Genomic DNA, 25068 nt, shown 5'->3' on the forward strand with positions numbered 1-25068 from the left:
TGTAAATATATAGGCTTAGCCTGTTATTTAATCCATTTCTATGATGATGCAATAGATTTTATATCATATGTCAATACACAACAAATCTTTATGCTTTTCAAAAAATACTACATGATTTTTTGTTTTAAAGTTCTCTCACATAATAAATATATTATGGAGATAAACCACAATCTGTACATTTTGTGAGAGAGAGAGAGAACTGAATCGCTGAAAACTGTTCAATATGTGGGAGAGAGAACTGAATCGCCGAAAACTGTATAATATGTGGAAGAGAGAACTGAATTACCGAAAAATGTACAATATATAGGAGAGAGAACTAAATCGCCAAAATCTGTACAATATGTTGAAGAGAGAACTGAATCGCCGAAAACTGTACAATATGTGGAAGAGAGAACTGAATTACCGAAAAATGTACAATATATAGGAGAGAGAACTAAATAGCCAAAAAAACTGTACAATATATGGGAGAGAGAACTAAATAGCCAAAAACTGTTAAATATTTGCGAGAGAGAGCATTGAATTGCCAAAAACTACAATTTGTGGGAGAGAACTTAATTGCCAAAAACAGTACAATATGTGAAAGAGAGAGAACTAAATCGCCGAAATCTGTACAATATGTGGAAGAGAGAACTAAATCGCAGAAAACTGTACAATATGTGGAAGAGAGAACTGAATTGCCGAAAAACTGTACAATTTGTGGGAGAGAGAACTGAATTGCCGAAAAACTGTACAATATGTGGAAGAGAGAACTGAATTGCCGAAAAACTGTACAATTTGTGGGAGAGAGAACTTAATTGCCAAAAACAGCACAATATGTGGGAGTGAGAGAACTAAATCGCCGAAATCTGTACAATAAGTGGAAGAGAGAGAGAGAGAACTGAATTACCAAAAACATTACAATATCTGGGAGAGAGAGAACTAAATCGCCAAAATCTGTACAATATGTTGAAGAGAGAACTGAATCGCCGAAAACTGTACAATATGTGGAAGAGAGAACTGAATTACCGAAAACTGTACAATATATGGGAGAGAGAACTAAATAGCCAAAAACTGTTCAATATTTGCGAGAGAGGGCATTGAATTGCCGAAAACTACAATTTGTGGGAGAGAACTTAATTGCCAAAAACAGTACAATATGTGGGAGAGAGAGAACTAAATCGCCGAAATCTGTACAATATGTAGAAGAGAGAACTAAATCGCAGAAAACTGTACAATATGTGGGAGAGAGATCTGAATTGCAGAAAACTGTACAATATATGGGAGAGAGAACTGAACCACCGAAAACTGTACATGTGGGAGAGAGAACTGAATCGCCGAAAAAAGTACAATATGTGGGAGAGAGAAATGCATCGCAGAAAACTGTACAATATATGGGAGAGAGAACTGAATCGCCGAAAACTATACAATATGTGGGAGAGAGAACATTCAGAAGTACTATTACTGTTATTGTGTGTGTGTTATAACATTGATGACAACCTCAATAAAAAGCACAGTGATGAATACTAAACTGCTTTTTAAACATCTATGTTAATTCATAAGCTTAGGTCAAATTAGTTTTCAAAATTAAAGTTTATTTAACAGAAACAATAGCTTCTGTGAGTGTGTATACTTTCATAAATGAGGCCCACCTGAGGGAGTTCCCTTTTACTATTAAAGTGTGGCCCATATGAGGGAGTTCCCTTTTACTAAGCCAGGCTCATGTGAGGTAGTTCCCTTTATTAAGTCAGGCCCACGTGAGGGTTTCCCCTTTATCAAGTGAGGCCCACTGCTTCTGTGAGGGCATTCCCTTGATTAAGTAAGGCCCACGTGAGGGAGTTCCCTTTCATAAATGAGGCCCACATGAGGGAGTTCCCTTTAATCAGTGAGACCCATGTGAGGAAGTTCCCTTTATTAAGAGAGGCCCACTGCTTCGGTGAGGGACTTTGCTTTATTAAGAGGAGCCCACGTGAGGGAGTTCCCTCTATCACGTGTGACTCGCCAGAGATTTTTGAGAAGCTGAATTAGGTAGAAGAACATGCTGCTTTGAGACAGGAATGATGGCAGCCATTCTGTGTATACTGATGGTGGAAATTCCTTCACGTCTTTGTTTATTGAACTTTGGACCTGTTTTCTTTGTGACAATAGCAGGCAGACACTTCTGGTTCTCACCAATCCTTACACGCCTGAGTGCCTGTTTACCCCGCAGAGGCAACAGACTGACTGGCACACAGAATGGATTCAACGTATACAGAGAGGGCTTTTTAGGAATCTCGTTTGGGTCCTCATATTCCTTTTTTCGTTGTTCTGGAATAAATTTCCTTGTCCCTGACATCCTCCCTGACCTCCTCAATTCTTGTGAAATCTTCTCTCTATCTTCCTGTAGTCTATACACACCCTTAGGTGGTCGGCCCATGCGACGTTTTTTCTCCGAGGGTGGACCGTCTGATTTAGAATCCGTTGGTCCGTTCTGATCTGCTGATGTGGGTTGGTTAAGATCACCTGCAGTTTCAGAGTTACTTTGTTGTGAGTTTGTTATGTTAGCACATGTCTGATGACTAATACTTTCTGAATCAGAATGAGGTTGTGTGTCTCTCTGGCGTTTAACAAGTAATCTTTCCCTTTCTGTTGTGCTAGTTGTACCATCACCTTTACTTGCTGTATTCCCCATTACGTCTCTCTTTTCTATCAGTTTTATCCTATCACCACTGTCTGTTACATTGCCACCAACAGCTTCAACCTCATTACTTTTTAAGCTAGCTTTAATTTGGCCTTGAGAACCACTAGGCATGTCTGATCTAGCTTCATTTATTGACAAGCTTTGTGAAGACTCAGCTGAAGTAGAAGGCTTCCCGGAACTAGTGGTTGGTGCAATATTTACACTTTCTGGTTGTGTTGTCAGAGTTTTTGAAGTTGCCTCAGAATTTTGTGTTCCTGTTTCTTGCTTAATACCCAGAGTTTTGTCTTCAAAATCAGAGAAATCTGAAAGAAATGTTAATCTATCAATGCCACAAGTCCTAAGCATTTTTATTTGTGCCTAATTTTTAATAATTTTTTATGGGTTTGACATAATTTTGAACAAAGATATAAACCTAGTGATAAGTTATCCTTAGAATTCCATGTAATAAATCTTACATGTAAAGATGCTCCACCGTTGACAAATGGTATTTTTTCACTATAAAAAACAGGAGCAAACGATTTAGTATTTTTCTTCAGTAACAAAACTTACTTACTTTACACCATTACCACCTTTGAAAAGTTTGAGCTTCTAATTTTACTTCAAGTTAAAAATATGAAAAATGATTAATTGTATCCCGAAAAAATTCTGTGACACTATATCCTATATAGAATGAAGAACTGATTGTGCATGCACCAAAGGCGAAACAAATTATCTTATATTATGTTTTGTGTTAATTAGGCATATATATACACGATTAAACACCAATTAATGTTCAAATGATTAATATCATTTATGCTCTGTCAGCGGTGGAGCATCCTTAAGCAAAATTCCTAACTTGTAAAACACAGGAAAACTACATACACAAAAACAGAAATGTTTGCACATACCAGTATATGTGGTACTGAAGTGATTACAAGAACCCGTTCATACAATTTTTACATTGAAATCGTTTGTATGATTTTTTTTTTTTGATTTTTTTCTTCGATTTTGTCCCCTTCAGGGGCCATGACAACGACCATGGATTTTTGGTTTCAAGACCCTCTCAAAAGTATCAAGAAAAGTGTATTTATGACTAGAGAGATCCTGTGTTTTGTTGCAGTGTTTAACATTTGAGATAATCTTGCAGGCATGTTATTGCAGTATTCTAAATGCCTGAAATACCTTTGTAAAAGTAGTTGCCGTTTGAGAGCCTCGTAAGCCAGATTTTCTATAGGAAATCTATACTTTTTGAGAGAGCCCTTCTGAAACCATAACAGAGAGCCACACAAATATTTACCATTTGAGAGAGCTTTGCGAGCATCTTTGATAAACAGGTGATGGTTTGCTGTGTCTACTTTTCCAGAGAGAAGCTTGTATTTCCACTTCATCACCCGTCGCTGTTGTGTTGTCTCCGACATTTCCACCTTATCTACCACGCCATGGAGCAAGTCTAGCATAACAGCACTCTCTGAAATAGACACAAGATAGGTCCTTCTGACTAAAGATTAAAAATTACATGTATTATCATAAATAAAACAAATGAATATTTGACCAAAATTAAAGCTTTTTATGCAGCTGAGAAAATGGAACTGAATTTGTGAGTATCAAAACACAAGATGCACATAGGGCCTGTATCACTCATCTGGATTTTCATGTCAAGTAATATTCTGAATACAGGTTGATTGTTTATTTCCTCAATGATTTTTTACATTTATCAAAGAGCCAGTGATCCTGATATTTTGAACATTTAGAGAGTCATCCTGTGGCTCTAGTACTAGTAGGGGCAGTTCTTTACCCTTGAATACCAGGGCTAAGTTACGATGGATAGCCTTGTAGTTAGTAACCCTGGCAGTAAACTTATCTAATGGTCCCAGTATGCACAGTTCTTTCCCCTGGAGTACTAGGGCTAAGTAATGGTAGATAGCCTTGTAGTGTGATACCCTGGCTGTGAACTTACCTCATGGTCCCAGTAGGGGCAATTCTTTACCCTTTAGTACCAGGGCTAAGTAACGGTAGATAGCCTTGTAGTCTAGTACCCTAACAGTGAACTTACCTAATGGTCCCAGTAAGGGTAGTTCTTTCCCCTCTAGTACTAGTCCTAAGTAACGGTAAATAGCCTTGAAGTCTGGTACCCTGGCTGTGAACTTACCTAATGGTCCCAGTAGGGGCAGTTCTTTACCCTCGAGTACCAGGGCTAAGTAACCATAGATAGCCTTGTAGTCTGGTACCCTGGCTGTGAACTTATCTAATGGTCCCAGTAGCGACAGAGCTTTCCCCTCTTGTATCAGGGCTAAGTGATGTTAGATAGCCTTGTAGTCTGGTACCCTGGCTGTGAAGTTACCTGATGGTCCCAGTAGGGGCAGTTCTTTACCCTCTAGTACCAGGGCTAAGTAGCGGTAGATAGCCTTGTAGTCTAGTACCCTGGCTGTGGACTTACCTAATGGTCCCAGTAAGGGCAGTTCTTTACCCTCTAGTACCAGTGCTAATTAACTGTACATAGCCTTGTAGTCAGGTACCCTGGCTGTGAACTTACCTAATGGTCCCAGTAAGGGCAGTTCTATACCCTCGAGTACCAGGGCTAAGTTACGATGGATAGCCTTGTAGTTAGTTACCCTGGCTGTGAACTTACCTAATGGTCCCAGTGTGGGCAGTTCTTTCCCCTGGAGTACCAGGGCTAAGTAATGGTAGATAGCCTTGTAGTCTGGTACCCTGGCTGTGAACTTACCTAATGGTCCCAGTAGGGGCAGTTCTTTAATCTCTAGTACCAGGGCTATGTAACTGTTGATAGCCCTGTAGTCTGGTACCCTGGCAGTGAACTTACCTAACGGTCCCAGTAGGGGCAGTTCTTTACCCTCTAGTACCAGGGCTAAGTAGTGGTAGATAGCCTCGTAGTCTGGTACCCTGGCTGTGATCTTACCTCATGGTCCCAGTAGGGGCAGTTCTTTAATCTCTAGTACCAGGGCTATGTAACTGTTGATAGCCCTGTAGTCTGGTACCCTGGCAGTGAACTTACCTAACGGTCCCAGTATGGGCAGTTCTTTACCCTCTAGTACCAGGGCTAAGTAGCGGTAGATAGCCTTGTAGTCTGGTACCCTGGCTGCAGGCTTGGGATGCTCCTCAAAGTTACTGATTATAGACATAGCCTGGAACAGATCACAACATGGTTTAATAAGTCATTACCTGAATGAATTAATTTTTACACTGTTAATAAAATAAGAAAAAAAAATATTTTCAATGTGGTGTCCCATCTCTTTGTCTATCCTTTATGAACATTGAATTTGTAATAATGATTTAAATCTGGACTGTGAAGAAAATTTACATATTATAATTAGATCAAGAAACTTCATTGTGGTGTACCCGATCTGGAGTGGACACTTCAAGATGGCGGCCGGTTCAGAACAAAAAAGGTAGATTACAAAGTGAGGTTTCTGCAGAAATAAGGAGTCAATTTTTCCATAGCATAGCTAGATTTTGAGAAAATTTGACAAGGAACACGCACATCCATTCCTCTGGATCCATATGAACCGGCCGCCATCTTGAAGTGTCCACTCGAGATCGGGTACACGTCAGTGATCTTGTATACTTCATGTAATAAGAATATATCAATAATGCTCAAGCTTCAAGAGTTTGTCTAATAATAGCCTCTTATTGCCAAGTTTTGAAGATGCTGATTCCATAGTCTGATACATTACAGACAACAGGACTTCCAAACAGGATATCAGATAGATACTTGTAACCACGTGAGATCAGACTTCTGGAAATGAATGGATGTCCTTCTTTGACCTTGTTTTGACCTTTAAACTTTCTAAGCACTAGATTTTTGATTAAGTTAAAAGTTAAGAAGATTGTTTGTACACTACAACTTGTCTAAACTGAAAGTCACCGAGACCAGGATATTTGCTGTAGCCAGGTTCTGGGTAGGGTTTAATTACTACAAATTCAGAAGAAAAAGGCCATACAATTATGCAAGAAAGGACAGAGATCTTGATGAGTCAAAGGTTGGTTTTGACAAGTTATACTGTATAAGCACTACATACCCTTGCTAAACTGTCTGTGTAGTCGTTTCTCTCTGCTCTCACTAGGTCACGTCCCATATTGGTCCAGTCCTACAGCATTATAATATGTACAATATACAACAACAGACTTTTCTCCACATCTCTCAGTTAGTCCTACAGCATTATAATATGTACAATATACAACAACAGACTTTTCTCTCATCTCTCCTTAGTCCTACAGCATTATAATATGTATTACAATATACAACAACAGACTTTTCTCCACATCTCTCAGTTAGTCCTACAGCATTATAATATGTACAATATACAACAACAGACTTTTCTCCACATCTCTCAGTTAGTCTACAGCATTATAATATGTACAATTACAACAACAGACTTTTCTCCACATCTCTCAGTTAGTCCTACAGCATTATAATATGTACAATATACAACAACAGACTTTTCTCCACATCTCTCAGTTAGTCCTACAGCATTATAATATGTACAATATACAACAACAGACTTTTCTCCACACATCTCTCAGTTAGTCCTACAGCATTATAATATGTACAATATACAACAACAGACTTTTCTCCACATCTCTCAGTTAGTCCTACAGCATTATAATATGTACAATATACAACAACAGACTTTTCTCCACATCTCTCAGTTAGTCCTACAGCATTATAATATGTACAATATACAACAACAGACTTTTCTCCACATCTCTCAGTTAGTCCTACAGCATTATAATATGTACAATATACAACAACAGACTTTTCTCCACATCTCTCAGTTAGTCCTACAGCATTATAATATGTACAATATACAACAACAGACTTTTCTTCACATCTCTCAGTTAGTCCTACAGCATTATAATATGTACAATATACAACAACAGACTTTTCTCCACATCTCTCAGTTAGTCCTACAGCATTATAATATGTACAATATACAACAACAGACTTTTCTCCACATCTCTCAGTTAGTCCTACAGCATTATAATATGTACAATATACAACAACAGACTTTTCTCCACATCTCTCAGTTAGTCCTACAGCATTATAATATGTACAATATACAACAACAGACTTTTCTCCACATCTCTCAGTTAGTCCTACAGCATTATAATATGTACAATATACAACAACAGACTTTTCTCCACATCTCTCAGTTAGTCCTACAGCATTATAATATGTACAATATACAACAACAGACTTTTCTCCACATCTCTCAGTTAGTCCTACAGCATTATAATATGTACAATATACAACAACAGACTTTTCTTTTCTCCACATCTCTCAGTTAGTCCTACAGCATTATAATATGTACAATATACAACAACAGACTTTTCTCCACATCTCTCAGTTAGTCCTACAGCATTATAATATGTACAATATACAACAACAGACTTTTCTCCACATCTCTCAGTTAGTCCTACAGCATTATAATATGTACAATATACAACAACAGACTTTTCTCCACATCTCTCAGTTAGTCCTACAGCATTATAATATGTACAATATACAACAACAGACTTTTCTTCACATCTCTCAGTTAGTCCTACAGCATTATAATATGTACAATATACAACAACAGACTTTTCTCCACATCTCTCAGTTAGTCCTACAGCATTATAATATGTACAATATACAACAACAGACTTTTCTTCACATCTCTCAGTTAGTCCTACAGCATTATAATATGTACAATATACAATAACAGACTTTTCTCCACATCTCTCAGTTAGTCCCACATCTCTCAGTTAGTCCTACAGCATTATAATATGTACAATATACAACAACAGACTTTTCTTCACATCTCTCAGTTAGTCCTACAGCATTATAATATGTACAATATACAACAACAGACTTTTCTCCACATCTCTCAGTTAGTCCTACAGCATTATAATATGTACAATATACAACAACAGACTTTTCTCCACATCTCTCAGTTAGTCCTACAGCATTATAATATGTACAATATACAACAACAGACTTTTCTCCACATCTCTCAGTTAGTCCTACAGCATTATAATATGTACAATATACAACAACAGACTTTTCTCCACATCTCTAGTTAGTCCTACAGCATTATAATATGTACAATATACAACAACAGACTTTTCTCCACATCTCTAAGTTAGTCCTACAGCATTATAATATGTACAATATACAACAACAGACTTTTCTCCACATCTCTCAGTTAGTCCTACACAGCATTATAATATGTACAATATACAACAACAGACTTTTCTCCACATCTCTCAGTTAGTCCTACAGCATTATAATATGTACATATACAACAACAGACTTTCTCCACATCTCAGTTAGTCCTACAGCATTATAATATGTACAATATACAACAACAGACTTTTCTCACATCTCTCAGTTAGTCCACAGCATTATAATATGTACAATATACAACAACAGACTTTTCTCACATCTCTCAGTTAGTCCTACAGCATTATAATATGTACAATATACAACAACAGACTTTTCTCCACATCTCTCAGTTAGTCCTACAGCATTATAATATGTACAATATACAACAACAGACTTTTCTCCACATCTCTCAGTTAGTCCTACAGCATTATAATATGTACAATATACAACAACAGACTTTTCTCCACATCTCTCAGTTAGTCCTACAGCATTATAATATGTACAATATACAACAACAGACTTTCTCCACATCTCTCAGTTAGTCTACAGCATTATATAGTACAATATACAACACAGACTTTCTCACATCTCTCAGTTAGTCTACAGCATTATAATATGTACAATATTCACATCTCATAGTCTGATTATAATATGTACAATATACAACAACAGACTTTTCTCACATCCATCCTCAGTTAGTCCTACAGCATTATAATATTACAATACAGCATCTCTCAGTTAGTCCTACAGCATTATAATATGTACAATATACAACAACAGACTTTTCTTCACATCTCTCAGTTAGTCCTACAGCATTATAATATGTACAATATACAACAACAGACTTTTTCTCCACATCTCTCAGTTAGTCCTACAGCATTATAATATGTACAATATACAACAACAGACTTTTCTCCACATCTCTCAGTTAGTCCTACAGCATTATAATATGTACAATATACAACAACAGACTTTTCTTCACATCTCTCAGTTAGTCCTACAGCATTATAATATGTACAATATACAATAACAGACTTTTCTTCACATCTCTTAGTTAGTCCTACAGCATTATAATATGTACAATATACAACAACAGACTTTTCTCCACATCTCTCAGTTAGTCCTACAGCATTATAATATGTACAATATACAACAACAGACTTTTCTTCACATCTCTCAGTTAGTCCTACAGCATTATAATATGTACAATATACAATAACAGACTTTTCTTCACATCTCTTAGTTAGTCCTACAGCATTATAATATGTACAATATACAACAACAGACTTTTCTTCACATCTCTCAGTTAGTCCTACAGCATTATAATATGTACAATATACAATAACATACTTTTCTTCACATCTCTAAGTTAGTCCCACATCTCTCAGTTAGTCCTACAGCATTTATAATATGTACAATATACAACAACAGACATTTCTTCACATCTCTCAGTTACTCCTAAAGCATTATATATATAATAAACAATATGAGACTTTTCTTTACATCTTTCACCTAGTCCTGAGGCATTATAATATGGACAATATAAACTTTTTTCCATAAAATCTTGATAATAGCTCAACCTACTTTGATTTATATGAAGTTTTAATTGAAACACCAATACAGGTATCAACATGGATAACTTTATGGTCAGACTGGAAAACTGGACATCTATCAATTTTAACATGCAAATCACCAAGTAGGTAATGTATTGTTCACTGTTAGCAATAGATTGTGTATTTATATGAAGCCAGGACATGAATAAACCTCATAGCCGACAGTGATCTTCAAATGGGCGGGTGACGGGAGAGATAAATTATGTTTCACTCAATTAATGAGGGTCAATTCAGTCTAAAAGAAACTTTAAAATTTGTACATATATCGGAAAATACCCAGTTCTAATGGAAATTAGATCAGTCGGTTTTACTGTGATATGCCAGAAAAGCCCATGGTTGTGAAAGTATACCTATGAAATATTCAAACTCGCTCGCTGGCCGCCATTACACATTGTGGTCGAACATCTTGTATGCCGAACCCTGTCCCTTGCTCTTAGAGTAAAGCTTCTTTTGTCTAAAACTGCTCAAATCGCCCTGACAGTAGTGTGTTTACCTTATTAGGTGAAATGTCTTCACTGAAAAATCATTTTATCACCTCCACAGCGGTTATGTAGTTCATCTCTTTAACGTGCGTGACTGTGGCTCGGATATGGGTACAGCGTACATATTGTACATTATGTAGCTGCTTAATCGATATTGATCAACAATTTGTAATGTACAACAGAATCAATTAAAATACTAAACACGGGCGTGGATTTTTTTCAATATTTTATGTTATGTGCTTCATAAAAAATTTACAACAATACATTTATGCCATATTTTGCTTCTTGGTTATGTAAAAGAATTAGCCTGAGTGAATTGTCCCTTTAAATACTCGACCCTGAACCCAGAGTTATTGCTCTTTATTCTCACCTATCAACAGCTGATTTTGGAAAAGTCTTGAAAACCTTCTTTCAAGTTATTTAAAGTAAATGCAGTTATTTACAGCTGTATATTTGTTTTATTCAACAATCTTTCCATCATTATAGTGTCAAGTCAATATGTATTTTGTGTTTCTTTTAAAATTACAGAGATAGGTTTTGCTGACTTTTCCACAGGTATCTACATTAATGATTTAGTAGCTGTGTGCTATGAGTGGCTTTGGGTTTGGGTTGAGATTGACACCCATTAATGTTACAAGGGGAGATAATCGATATATACTCATTATTATTGGTATAAGGGGAGATCATACAATACACTCACAATTATTGGTATAAGGGGAGATAATCAGGTCGACTGAATTACCATATATGGAACAGACAAAATTCCTGTGACAGTTATTCCCCTTGTAGTCATGCACTTGATTTGTACGGATATTGATCAATGGAAAGTGTGATTTATGAATGGGATTCGTTTACTACGCATAGCAACGCGTAGTATTTCCAGTACATCTGTACGTCATGTACGACTTGTGCATAAGACGATAGTAATCGAACAGGTCAATCAAAGATGCGCTCTAGATCTATATATTTATCTTTTGACGACATATTTTCATGTAACACATAAGCATATAAATTACTGTAATTCTTCGTGTATTTAGAACGTCATATGGTACATAGAATGTGGTTTTATAGAGAGAGATTGAATAACTTTCTGGTGCGATATAAAATATATGATACGAAACTTAAAAAATGCAAGAAAAGAAAACTTATACAGAAATTTTAAATGATTTGAGAGATTTTGTTATGTATTATGCATATTACTAAATATTTAGGCATTTCGCTATAAAGCATATTAAGTACATGTAGTAGTCGAACAGAAACGTGAAGTATACTAGATTAATGATCTTTAACATTGAATAGTTAAACGCGTGTTGATTGTTTTAATAGCTGTATTATAGATAAATGTTGATTTAAAATCACTATTGCATTTCCCGAAATCGGCGTGCGGTGAAAATGTTTATCATTTATTGATACACATGATGGATTTCATTTACAAATTATATAATCAAAATTGTGGTTCGCAGGGGAAATTAAAGACAGTGCCCCCTGAAAATACTACGCGTTGCTATGCGTAGTAAACGAATCCCATTCATAAATCACACTTTCCATTGACCAAATTGCGTACAAATCACGTGCATGACTACAAGGGGAATAAGTCGCACATGTATTTTGTCTTTTCCATATATGGTAATTCAGTCGACCTGATAATCTAACAAAATAATTACTATTTATATAAGGGGAGATAATCTAATATACTCACAACTATTGGTATAAGGGTATATAATCTAATAAAATCATTTATATTGGTATAAGGGGAGATAATCGAGTATACTCACAAATATTGGTATTAGGGGAGATAATCTAATATATTCAACATTATTGGTATAAGGGGAGATAATCGAATATACTCACAAATATTGGTATAAGGGGAGAAAATCTAATCTATGCAACATTACTGGTATAAGGGAAGATAATCTAATATACTCACAATTATTGGCATGGGATCATCACCTAAAAATCAAATATAATTTTTTTACTTTGTGTGGAAATACTTCTTTATAATACACATCTTAAACTGTCAATTTTCCTTTAATATGGAAAGACCATTTCTTTTAAAAAATGCCAGAACTGAACGTCACATACCATTGAACAAAAGAAACTGGGAGATAAAGTGCTCAAGCTGATCAGACGGCTATAATCTATTATATGTGTACAGGATTGTAGATTAACAAACCAATGATTACTAAATTAACATTTAACAAAAATTACAGGATAATTGTTGGAAAACATTAAAGATTGTTTCAGAATACAAGCAACAAAACCTTGGCTAGTTGACTAAGTGGTTTCCTTACGATGCTGTAACTTACTTTTCCACTGAATGGACTTGTTGATCTTGTTCAGGTAATCTTTGATCTAAAACACACAGAAGTAAGTCTTATTATCTAATACCAGAGCATGGTGTACCACTACAGAAATGTAATGTAACACTAATACTGTATATTTGAATGAGATATACAAAAATATGCACAGGGCAAACAGATGATCATGTAAATGTGATATATATATATAGAGGATGTAGCGCAGTGGTAGAAGGCAGAGATATATTTGGCTAGACGATTGGGTGCTGTAGATCGTGAGTTCTACGCCTGGATAGGGCACGGGTCAATAAATTGTCATGCTTTGTTAAATTGTGTTTCTTTGATATTTTATATATAATGATGTATTATACAAAAACACATGGTTCAGCATGCAGTTTCAGTAAAATGTATTGTTTTATCCTAAGGACTGAGAGAACAATCTTACATTGCTAAAATTTGTGACACTTCAGTATATATATATATATATTGAAACTATTGCTATGGCCAGGAAGATATATATTCTCCTCTTATCGAAAACTTACAAATGTCACTTACCTGTAACTTTGTCTTACTTGGAACTTCTTCTTGTAATTGGTCGATAGCTGAAGGTGGATACCTGTGAATATATACAGTGAAACATAAAACAATGAAAAATATAAAATTTTATGAATTTATGTATCATGTATACTGATAAGTTAGGTGGACTCCTCAGTTATCACTTCATCGAAGAATATATGACTCTTTCATATGTACATGTGTAGGATAGAGCTATTCCACTCAAGGGTACAGAATTTTGGTCAGAACCGAGGCTTGCCGAGGTTTCTGACCCAAAATTCTGGACCTGAGGGTGAAATAGTTCTATCCTACATAATTTACATATGAAAGAATTACTTTCTCACATTGCTTGTCGAAAAACTTGAACGAAAGGTGAGGCAGCCATTTTGTGACAAAATCTTAAGTTCTTAAATAATTGATCGATTTTAAAATAAGAACGCCATTCGAAAGAGCTCATCAAAGTTTGGTTTATATCAACAAGAGATCCCAGAGGGATCTTGGCGCCCACCAAAGATTGATCTATGTCTGACAAATGAAAGAGGGATCTTTTCTCTGCTTTTCAAACTTACACTTCTTTTTTCTGCTTTTCAAACTTTAAACTATCAAAATCCAAGATGGTGGTCGCAAAATGCAATAGGCAGAACTAGGGTCCTAGAGGAACCTACATATGATATTTGAGAACAACCCCTTCAATACTTTCTGAGAAATAGCGGTAACAAACTTTAACTATCAAAATCCAAGATGGCCACCGGTCGGCCATCTTGTTGACCGATCAGTCCCAGAATGCAATATGCACAACTGGGGTCCTAGGGGAACCTACATATGAAATTTGAGAAAGATCCCTTCAGTGCTTTCTGAGAAATAGCGGTAACAAACTTTAACTATCAAAATCCAAGATGGCTACCTGGCGGCCATCTTGTTGACCGATCAGTCCCAAAATGCAATATGCACAACTGGGGTCCTAGGGGAACCTACATATGAAATTTGAGAAAGATCCCTTCAGTGCTTTCTGAGAAATAGCGGTAACAAACTTTAACTATCAAAATCCAAGATGGCTACCTGGCGGCCATCTTGTTGACTGATCAGTCCCAAAATGCAATATGCACTACTAGGGTCCTAGGGGAACCTACATATGAAATTTGAGAACAATCCCTTCAATACTTTCTGAGAAATAGCCGTAACAAACTTTAACTATCAAAATCCAAAATGGCCGCCTGTCGGCCATCTTGTTGACCGATCAGTCCCAAAATGTAATACGCAGAACTAGGGTCCTAGAGGAACCTACATATGAAATTTGAGAACAATCCCTTCAATACTTTCTGAGAAATAGCGGTAACAAACTTTAACTATCAAAATCCAAGATGGCCACCTGTCGGCCATCTTGTTGACCGATCAGTCCCAAAATGCAATATGCACAACTGGGGTCCAAGGGGAACTTACATATGAAATTTGAGAAAGATCCCTAAAGTACTTTCTGAGAATAGGAGATTTCAGAAAAGATGGCGATGACGTCACACAAAGGTACATCCGGGCGCTCAAAGGTACAACTCTTATATCTGTACACATAAACATTGTGGGAACACAGCGGCTTGCGATGTTTGTTTACATTTTATTGTAATAAATAGTACGCCAATCCGAGAACTATTGCGTAATTTGCATTTCAAAAAGTGTAAATAAAAATATTTTATAATACTATACAAATTTAAACATATAGTATTCATATATTTTACTCTGTTTATACTCCATTTTCGATGGCTACGAGAAAACACGGTCGCCATTACGTATAAACATTAACAGATATATTGCAAATATCAACTTGAAATTACAAATTAAATTCAAAGTCCCTCAAAATGTAATTATAAGCAATTACTGCTTTCGAAGTGTTTCTTGATAAAACACTTTACGTTGTGTGATTAGTGCAAAATTAAACATTTGCTTTCGTAGATTACCCCAAGCCCACGGCAGCCATTACAGTACAGCCGAGAACCCGAATTTCGTCCATTTTCAGTGTCATTAAATTACGTATTCTGGTTATTTTTTTGTCATCAACTTTGGGATTTAGTTTATAACATACAAATGAGTCAGTTTGTAGGTTCTTTTTATCATATTTTTAAACAAAACTTTGAGTATTTAGGATTCTCGAAGTCGTGCGCAATGTATCCTGGTCGGCATTTACAGTACTACGATCTGTAATTTACATGTATATCAATTTAAATGAAGTCTACCTAATATGTATTCCAAATATCTAAAAGTAATACCACTTCAGTTTGAGACTTAACACAGCAGTCCATGGCATAAAAGCGACTGAAAATAAAATATTAAAAATGAAATCTGCAGCATGAAAACTGAACGATTTCACCATATTATTTTACGAGATCGGCAGTCATACATGTACGTGTAAAACAGTAGTTTAATTACTATTCGTAATTTTGTTATGATAAAGAGTATTCCATTAAAACAACATGTACATATTAAATAAAGAATATATATCTTAAACAAATACTTTTTGAGATAAAAGTGTTGGTAATTATTAATATGATTTATTTCCCCAACAATGCTGTTGCCTGCGGTGATCTACCAGCGACGAAGCCATACACGAGCGGCCGTGGTCTGGTCAGGTGCACGTTTTGTTTATATCATATCGTATTGTGATCAGTTTTTCATGTATAACAGAAACATTATAAATTGAAATAGATCATCTTTTCATAAACACCTTTTCACAACCTGAATTTATACGTATGAACAAAATCGGGTAGGCCTACGTGTGATGGCCCGGCAGCGCTTCGATAGGTGGCTTCGACACTAAAATTTAGCAATAAACAAATGAAAATATAAAAATGTTAACATCCGTAACCTGTGAAACAATAAGAAACCATTTCAAAATCAGAATTTGCAAGTATGAAAGCGTAAACTTTTGACAAAGTATCGATTATGAAGCAGGGATGTACGTATCTGTTATTGTTTTTATCAGTCTCCATACTGTGTTTGTACCTTTGAGGACCCGGATGTAAACTTTCTGTGACGTCACGCCATCTTTTCTGAAATCCCCTATTAGCGGTAACAAACTTTAACTATCAAAATCAAAGATGGCCACCTGTCGGCCATCTTGTTGACCGATCAGTCCCAAAATACAATATGCACAACTAGGGTCCTACGGGAACCTACATATGAAATTTGAGAAAGATCCCTTCAATTCTTTATGAGGAATAGCGGTAACAAACTTTAACTATCAAAATCCAAGATGGCTGCCTGGCGGCCATCTTGTTGACCGATCAGTCCCAAAATAAAATATGCACAACTAGGGTCCTAGGGGAACCTACATATGAAATTTGAGAAAGATCCCTTCAGTGCTTTCTGAGAAATAGCGGTAACAAACTTTAACTATCAAAATCCAAGATGGCTACCTGGCGGCCATCTTGTTGACCGATCAGTCCCAAAATGCAATATGCACTACTAGGGTCCTAGGGGAACCTACATATGAAATTTGAGAAAGATCCCTTTCAGTACTTTCTGAGAATTAGCCGTAACAAACGTTAACTATCAAAATCCAAGATGGCGGCTGGTCGGCCATCTTGTTGACCGATCAGTCCCAAAATGCAATATGCACAACTAGGGTCCTAGGGGAACCTACATATGAAATTTGAGAAAGATCCCTTCAGTACTTTCTGAGAAATAGCGGTAACAAGAATTGTTAACAGACGGACGGACGGACGGACGGACGGACGGAAGGACGGAAGGACGGAAGGACGGACGGACGGAAGGACGGACGGACGGAAGGACGGACGGACGACGGACTACGGACGAAATGCGATTTGAATAGCCCACCATCTGATGATGGTGGGCTAAAAATTTAAACAAGAAATCTTAGGTAAAACGGTTTGAAATGCAAATTAAAGAAATGAAAAGGTAAAGAAATCCCACAAATCAATCAAAATAGAAGAAAAATGACATCAACTTTGCCGTGATATGACGTCATCTCATTGCTTTTCAATTGTGACGTCAAGGCTATGTAAGATAGATTTATCTTACATAGCTGTCGTTCATTGGACAACTCTATCTTACATGGCCAGCTATGTGAGAAATATACATATTACTATATCATATGCATGTACGAGTCCCTTCCCTCAAATTCACATACCCTACATTAAAATGTTTCTTTACAACAGATTGAATATCATGTTAAATATGTTCCTCAAATAGCCCCACATGTTTATTAGACACTATGACAGAGTAGGATTGGGTTATCACTGCCCCACGTGTTTATTAGTCACTATGACTGAGTAGGATTGGGTTATCACTGCCCCACATGTTAATTAGACACTATGACAGAGTAGGATTGGGTTATCACTGCCCCACGTGTTTATTAGTCACTATGACAGAGTAGGATTGGGTTATCACTGCCCCACATGTTAATTAGACACTATGACAGAGTAGGATTGGGTTATCACTGCCCCATGTGTTTATTAGACACTATGACTGAGAAGGATTGGGTTATCACTGCCCCACGTGTTTATTAGTCACTATGACTGAGTAGGATTGGGTTATCACTGCCCCATGTGTTTATTAGACACTATGACTGAGAAGGATTGGGTTATCACTGCCCCACATGTTTATTAGACACTATGACTGAGAAAGATTGGGTTATCACTGCCCCACATGTTTATTAGTCACTATGACTGAGTAGGATTGGGTTATCACTGCCCCATGTGTTTATTAGACACTATGACTGAGAAGGATTGGGTTATCACTGCCCCACGTGTTTATTAGTCACTATGACTGAGTAGGATTGGGTTATCACTGCCCCATGTGTTTATTAGACACTATGACTGAGAAGGATTGGGTTATCACTGCCCCACATGTTTATTAGACACTATGACTGAGTAGGATTGGGTTATCACTGCCCCACATGTTAATTAGACACTATGACAGAGTAGGATTGGGTTATCACTGCCCCACATGTTTATTAGACACTATGACTGAGAAGGATTGGGTTATCACTGCCCCACGTGTTTATTAGTCACTATGACTGAGAAGGATTGGGTTATCACTGCCCCACGTGTTTATTAGTCACTATGACTGAGTAGGATTGGGTTATCACTGCCCCACATGTTTAATAGACACTATGACAGAGTAGGATTGGGTTATCACTGCTCCATGTGTTTATTAGACACTATGACTGAGAAGGATTGGGTTATCAATGCCCCACGGTGTTTATTAGACACTATGACTGAGAGAAGGATTGGGTTATCACTGCCCCATGTGTTTATTAGACACTATGACTGAGTAGGATTGGGTATCACTGCCCCACATGTTTATTAGACACTATGACAGAGTAGGATTGGGTTATCACTGCTCCATGTGTTTATTAGACACTATGACTGAGAAGGATTGGGTTATCACTGCCCCACGTGTTTATTAGACACTATGACAGAGTAGGATTGGGTTATCACTGCCCCATGTGTTTATTAGACACTATGGCTGAGAAGGATTGGGTTATCACTGCCCCACATGTTTATTAGACACTATGACTGAGAAGGATTGGGTTATCACTGCCCCATGTGTTTATTAGACACTATGACTGAGTAGGATTGGGTTATCACTGCCCCACGTGTTTATTAGACACTATGACAGAGTAGGATTGGGTTATCACTGCTCCATGTGTTTCTTAGACACTATGACCGAGTAGGATTGAGTTATCACTGCCCCACATGTTTATTAGACACTATGACCGAGTAGGATTGAGTTATCACTGCCCCACATGTTTATTAGACACTATGACTGAGAAGGATTGGGTTATCACTGCCCCACATGTTTATTAGACACTATGACTGAGTAGGATTGGATTATCACTGCCCCATGTGTTTATTAGACACTATGACTGAGTAGGATTGGGTTATCACTGCCCCATGTGTTTATTTAGACACTGTGACAGAGTAGGTTTGGGTTATCACTGCTCCATGTGTTTATTAGTCACTATGACTGAGTAGGATTGGGTTATCACTGCCCCATATGTTTATTAGACACTATGACTGAGTAGGATTGGGTTATCACTGCTCCATGTGTTTATTAGACACTGTGACTGAGTAGGATTGGATTATCACTGCCCCATGTGTTTATTAGACACTGTGACTGAGTAGGATTGGATTATCACTGCCCCATGTGTTTATTAGACACTATGACTGAGTAGGATTGGGTTATCACTGCCCCACATGTTTATTAGACACTATGACTGAGAAGGATTGGGTTATCACTGCCCCACGTGTTTATTAGTCACTATGACTGAGTAGGATTGGGTTATCACTGCCCCACATGTTTATTAGACACTATGACAGAGTAGGATTGGGTTATCACTGCTCCATGTGTTTATTAGACACTATGACTGAGAAGGATTGGGTTATCAATGCCCCACGTGTTTATTAGACACTATGACTGAGAAGGATTGGGTTATCACTGCCCCACGTGTTTATTAGACACTATGACTGAGTAGGATTGGGTTATCACTGCCCCACATGTTTATTAGACACTATGACAGAGTAGGATTGGGTTATCACTGCTCCATGTGTTTATTAGACACTATGACTGAGAAGGATTGGGTTATCACTGCCCCACGTGTTTATTAGACACTATGACAGAGTAGGATTGGGTTATCACTGCCCCATGTGTTTATTAGACACTATGGCTGAGAAGGATTGGGTTATCACTGCCCCACATGTTTATTAGACACTATGACTGAGAAGGATTGGGTTATCACTGCCCCATGTGTTTATTAGACACTATGACTGAGTAGGATTGGGTTATCACTGCCCCACGTGTTTATTAGACACTATGACAGAGTAGGATTGGGTTATCACTGCTCCATGTGTTTCTTAGACACTATGACCGAGTAGGATTGAGTTATCACTGCCCCACATGTTTATTAGACACTATGACCGAGTAGGATTGAGTTATCACTGCCCCACATGTTTATTAGACACTATGACTGAGAAGGATTGGGTTATCACTGCCCCACATGTTTATTAGACACTATGACTGAGTAGGATTGGATTATCACTGCCCCATGTGTTTATTAGACACTATGACTGAGTAGGATTGGGTTATCACTGCCCCATGTGTTTATTAGACACTGTGACTGAGTAGGTTTGGGTTATCACTGCTCCATGTGTTTATTAGTCACTATGACTGAGTAGGATTGGGTTATCACTGCCCCATATGTTTATTAGACACTATGACTGAGTACGATTGGGTTATCACTGCTCCATGTGTTTATTAGACACTATGACTGAGTAGGATTGGATTATCACTGCCCCATGTGTTTATTAGACACTGTGACTGAGTAGGTTTGGGTTATCACTGCCCCATGTGTTTATTAGACACTGTGACTGAGTAGGATTGGGTTATCACTGCCCCATGTGTTTATTAGACACTATGACTGAGTAGGATTGGGTTATCACTGCCCCATGTGTTTATTAGACAGTATGACTATAGTAAGATTGGGTTATCACTGCTCCATGTGTTTATTAGACACTATGACTGAGTAGGATTGGGTTATCACTGCCCCATGTGTTTATTAGACAGTATGACTGAGTAGGATTGGGTTATCACTGCCCCACATGTTTATTAGACACTATGACAGAGTAGGATTGGGTTATCACTGCTCCATGTGTTTATTAGACACTATGACTGAGAAGGATTGGGTTATCACTGCCCCACGTGTTTATTAGACACTATGACTGAGAAGGATTGGGTTATCACTGCCCCATGTGTTTATTAGACACTATGACTGAGTAGGATTGGGTTATCACTGCCCCACATGTTTATTAGACACTATGACAGAGTAGGATTGGGTTATCACTGCTCCATGTGTTTATTAGACACTATGACTGAGAAGGATTGGGTTATCACTGCCCCACGTGTTTATTAGACACTATGACAGAGTAGGATTGGGTTATCACTGCCCCATGTGTTTATTAGACATTATGGCTGAGAAGGATTGGGTTATCACTGCCCCACGTGTTTATTAGACACTATGACTGAGAAGGATTGGGTTATCACTGCCCCATGTGTTTATTAGACACTATGACTGAGTAGGATTGGGTTATCACTGCCCCACGTGTTTATTAGACACTATGACAGAGTAGGATTGGGTTATCACTGCTCCATGTGTTTATTAGACACTATGACCGAGTAGGATTGAGTTATCACTGCCCCACGTTTATTAGACACTATGACCAAGTAGGATTGAGTTATCACTGCCCCACATGTTTATTAGACACTATGACTGAGAAGGATTGGGTTATCACTGCCCCACATGTTTATTAGACACTATGACTGAGTAGGATTGGATTATCACTGCCCCATGTGTTTATTAGACACTATGACTGAGTAGGATTGGGTTATCACTGCCCCATGTGTTTATTAGACACTGTGACTGAGTAGGTTTGGGTTATCACTGCTCCATGTGTTTATTAGTCACTATGACTGAGTAGGATTGGGTTATCACTGCCCCATATGTTTATTAGACACTATGACTGAGTACGATTGGGTTATCACTGCTCCATGTGTTTATTAGACACTGTGACTGAGTAGGATTGGATTATCACTGCCCCATGTGTTTATTAGACACTGTGACTGAGTAGGTTTGGGTTATCACTGCCCCATGTGTTTATTAGACACTGTGACTGAGTAGGATTGGGTTATCACTGCCCCATGTGTTTATTAGACACTATGACTGAGTAGGATTGGGTTATCACTGCCCCATGTGTTTATTAGACAGTATGACTATAGTAAGATTGGGTTATCACTGCTCCATGTGTTTATTAGACACTATGACTGAGTAGGATTGGGTTATCACTGCCCCATGTGTTTATTAGACAGTATGACTTAGTAGGATTGGGTTATCACTGCTCCATGTGTTTATTAGACACTATGACTGAGTAAGATTTGGTTATCACTGCCCCATGTGTTTATTAGACACTATGACTGAGTAAGATTTGGTTATCACTGCCCGGCGTGTTTATTAGACACTATGAGTGAGTAGGATTGGGTTATCACTGCCCCATGTGTTTATTAGACACTATGACTGAGTAAGATTTGGTTATCACTGCCCGGCGTGTTTATTAGACACTATGAGTGAGAAGGATTGGGTTATCACTGCCCCACGTGTTTATTGGACACAATTACCTAGCAGGGTTGTTTTTTTTCTTCACACACAAAGCTATAGTGGCTAAGTAGTTAACGTGTCCTAATATTTTAACCTAGGCCTTCCACCTCAGTATTGTTTAAAAGACAAAAACATGGGGAGTATTATGATAATGACCATATGATTTTTTCTTTGATTACTGCAGTATTGCTTCACCTTACAAAACAAAATTACCATATATGTACACTCTGAAATATATTTTCACTGAATAGTGATGATGGAATTTCACCTACTTCTTAAGAGCTCCTAGCAACAGTTTTTTTTCTCTATAAGACCAACTCAGGTTTGACCAATTGAATAGCTGTTTTTTCTTCCGCTGTCTCTTGGGACGATCCCGCTGATCCGCTGTTGAGCGCCTTCTACAACATCTAATGATAACAAACCTTACTATATGCTATCATTACAAGCAAAATAGCATTCAAAAGGTAGATCAGTTACACTTTAAAAACAATCCAAATTACAACAGGTTGTGCTTATATATACTAAATACGAATTTCCAATACTGGTTATTGGAAATGATCTAATAAAAAAATTTCTGAAACTTCTTTTGAGTAGATTATTGACTCTTGACTGTATGGACATGCAACTTGATTCCCCAGGTTATTAAGTATGTATCTGACCTTTTCTTTTCAGCAACTGATGTATCCATTTCCTCCTCTTCATCATCATTCTCCAACATCACCCCATCATCATCATCATCATCATCGACATCATCAACAACATCTTCATCTGTCAGTTCATCGTTTTCCTCTTTTTCATCAACAGATGTGAGATTGATATCAACCACCACTTTGTGCGCTATTCTACCTGCCATGCTTGTCTTTCTACAAAAATCAGTCAACAAAAATAACAATGCATTGTTTACATTGATATATTCATTTAAATTTCACAAGTCAGCATCAATATACATGTAATTGATTAAAAGTTTGCGCTATTGTTTTTTCTGTTTATTTTGATAAGTAAATTAACACTGAAATTTGGGTTTAATTCTGTGTTTAAATTCTATTGAAGAACTAGTTGGTATTGCTAAGACCTAGTATATTACTATAGTCTCATCAACTAAAAAAATATACCATGTCGCATCCAGACCATAATTGGCAATTAAATGGCAAGTTACAGTCAGTTTTATTTGAAGTTAAAATGGCTCAAGTTATGATTATTGCCGAACGGAAGTCGGAAAGTTCAATAACCCATTCTCGGAAGAGTTCATTCAGACCCTACTTAGTTACAGTAGTCACATGGTGTTCTTGGCAACATATTGTTGATGTCGGCTAACTTTGGCTTGTTTCATAGGTATTTAGCACGCTGATAAGTCAAAGACCCACAATAGACTAATATATAGGGTCTTTGACTTATCAGCGTGCTAAATACCTATGCTTGTTTGAAAAAAACCAGTTAGCGATATTCAATGTTTATTTGATTTTTCATCAAATGTTTTCGAATCATTATAGCTCATCTTGACTTCAATTAAGTCCTGTCACAACATGATTTACAACACGATTATTTTTCACAACTCTTCTAAAGCATGAAAAAATCAGAAAGATACAGATATAGGGACTTATTATTTCATATGTCAGCTGCCAGATGGTCAAATCAGTTATACTTCAATTAGTCTAATAGCCTATATATCACTTTTGTCTCCAAGTTTTGAATGTATAATCCTCTCAGTCATAATGTGTTAATTTACTATCTTCATAAAAGGCCTAATTTAGTATTTAATAACATGAACTAAGCTAAACTAGAATTTAATCAAAAACACATAGGCCCGTAAGATAAATTTCTGTAAAACCGTGCAAAAGAGAGACATTGTAAAAATTATTGTATGGAGTGTGAACATATTTCTGTGTCGAACATTTTGCAGTTGTGTACTTTATTTAGAACAATCCTAATTAATTGGTCTTTCAAATACCATACTCATTATGCCTACTGATAACCACTATCAGTTCCTAACTTCTTACCAAATAAGTAGACTGCACTTCAAAGAGATTGATATTATCGTCTAAGGAAAAGTTCTCATCTTTAAATTTGTAGCCGCATTTTCGGTCTATAAATTTAGCACCTTTTGTTTACGTCATAGATTTTGTGGATTTGCGGAAACAACCGAGCAGCGTTCGAGAACTTCCG

General features: G+C 37.2%; 1 protein-coding gene across 2 annotated transcripts; it reads right to left on the reverse strand.

Moving 5' to 3' along the window:
* LOC138317757 (uncharacterized) lies at window positions 1-25021 on the reverse strand. 2 transcript variants are annotated; one of them, XM_069259637.1, is made up of 10 exons: window positions 24903-25021; window positions 23565-23768; window positions 23178-23303; window positions 13746-13806; window positions 13200-13245; window positions 12821-12843; window positions 6673-6741; window positions 5649-5778; window positions 3933-4103; window positions 1-2958 (listed from the first exon to the last, which is right to left on the reverse strand). In XM_069259637.1, exons 2-10 carry the CDS (start codon window positions 23756-23758, stop codon window positions 1964-1966), a joined length of 1815 nt encoding a protein of 604 aa, XP_069115738.1. In that variant the 5' UTR covers window positions 23759-23768; window positions 24903-25021; the 3' UTR covers window positions 1-1963. The 2 variants fall into 2 exon arrangements, with proteins under 2 accessions (XP_069115738.1, XP_069115737.1); XM_069259636.1 differs by having other exon boundaries at window positions 23178-23312.
* Window positions 25022-25068: the final 47 nt, after the last annotated feature.

The sequence above is a fragment of the Argopecten irradians genome, chromosome 3 (assembly GCF_041381155.1).
Source record: "Argopecten irradians isolate NY chromosome 3, Ai_NY, whole genome shotgun sequence".
NCBI lineage: Eukaryota > Metazoa > Mollusca > Bivalvia > Pectinida > Pectinidae > Argopecten > Argopecten irradians.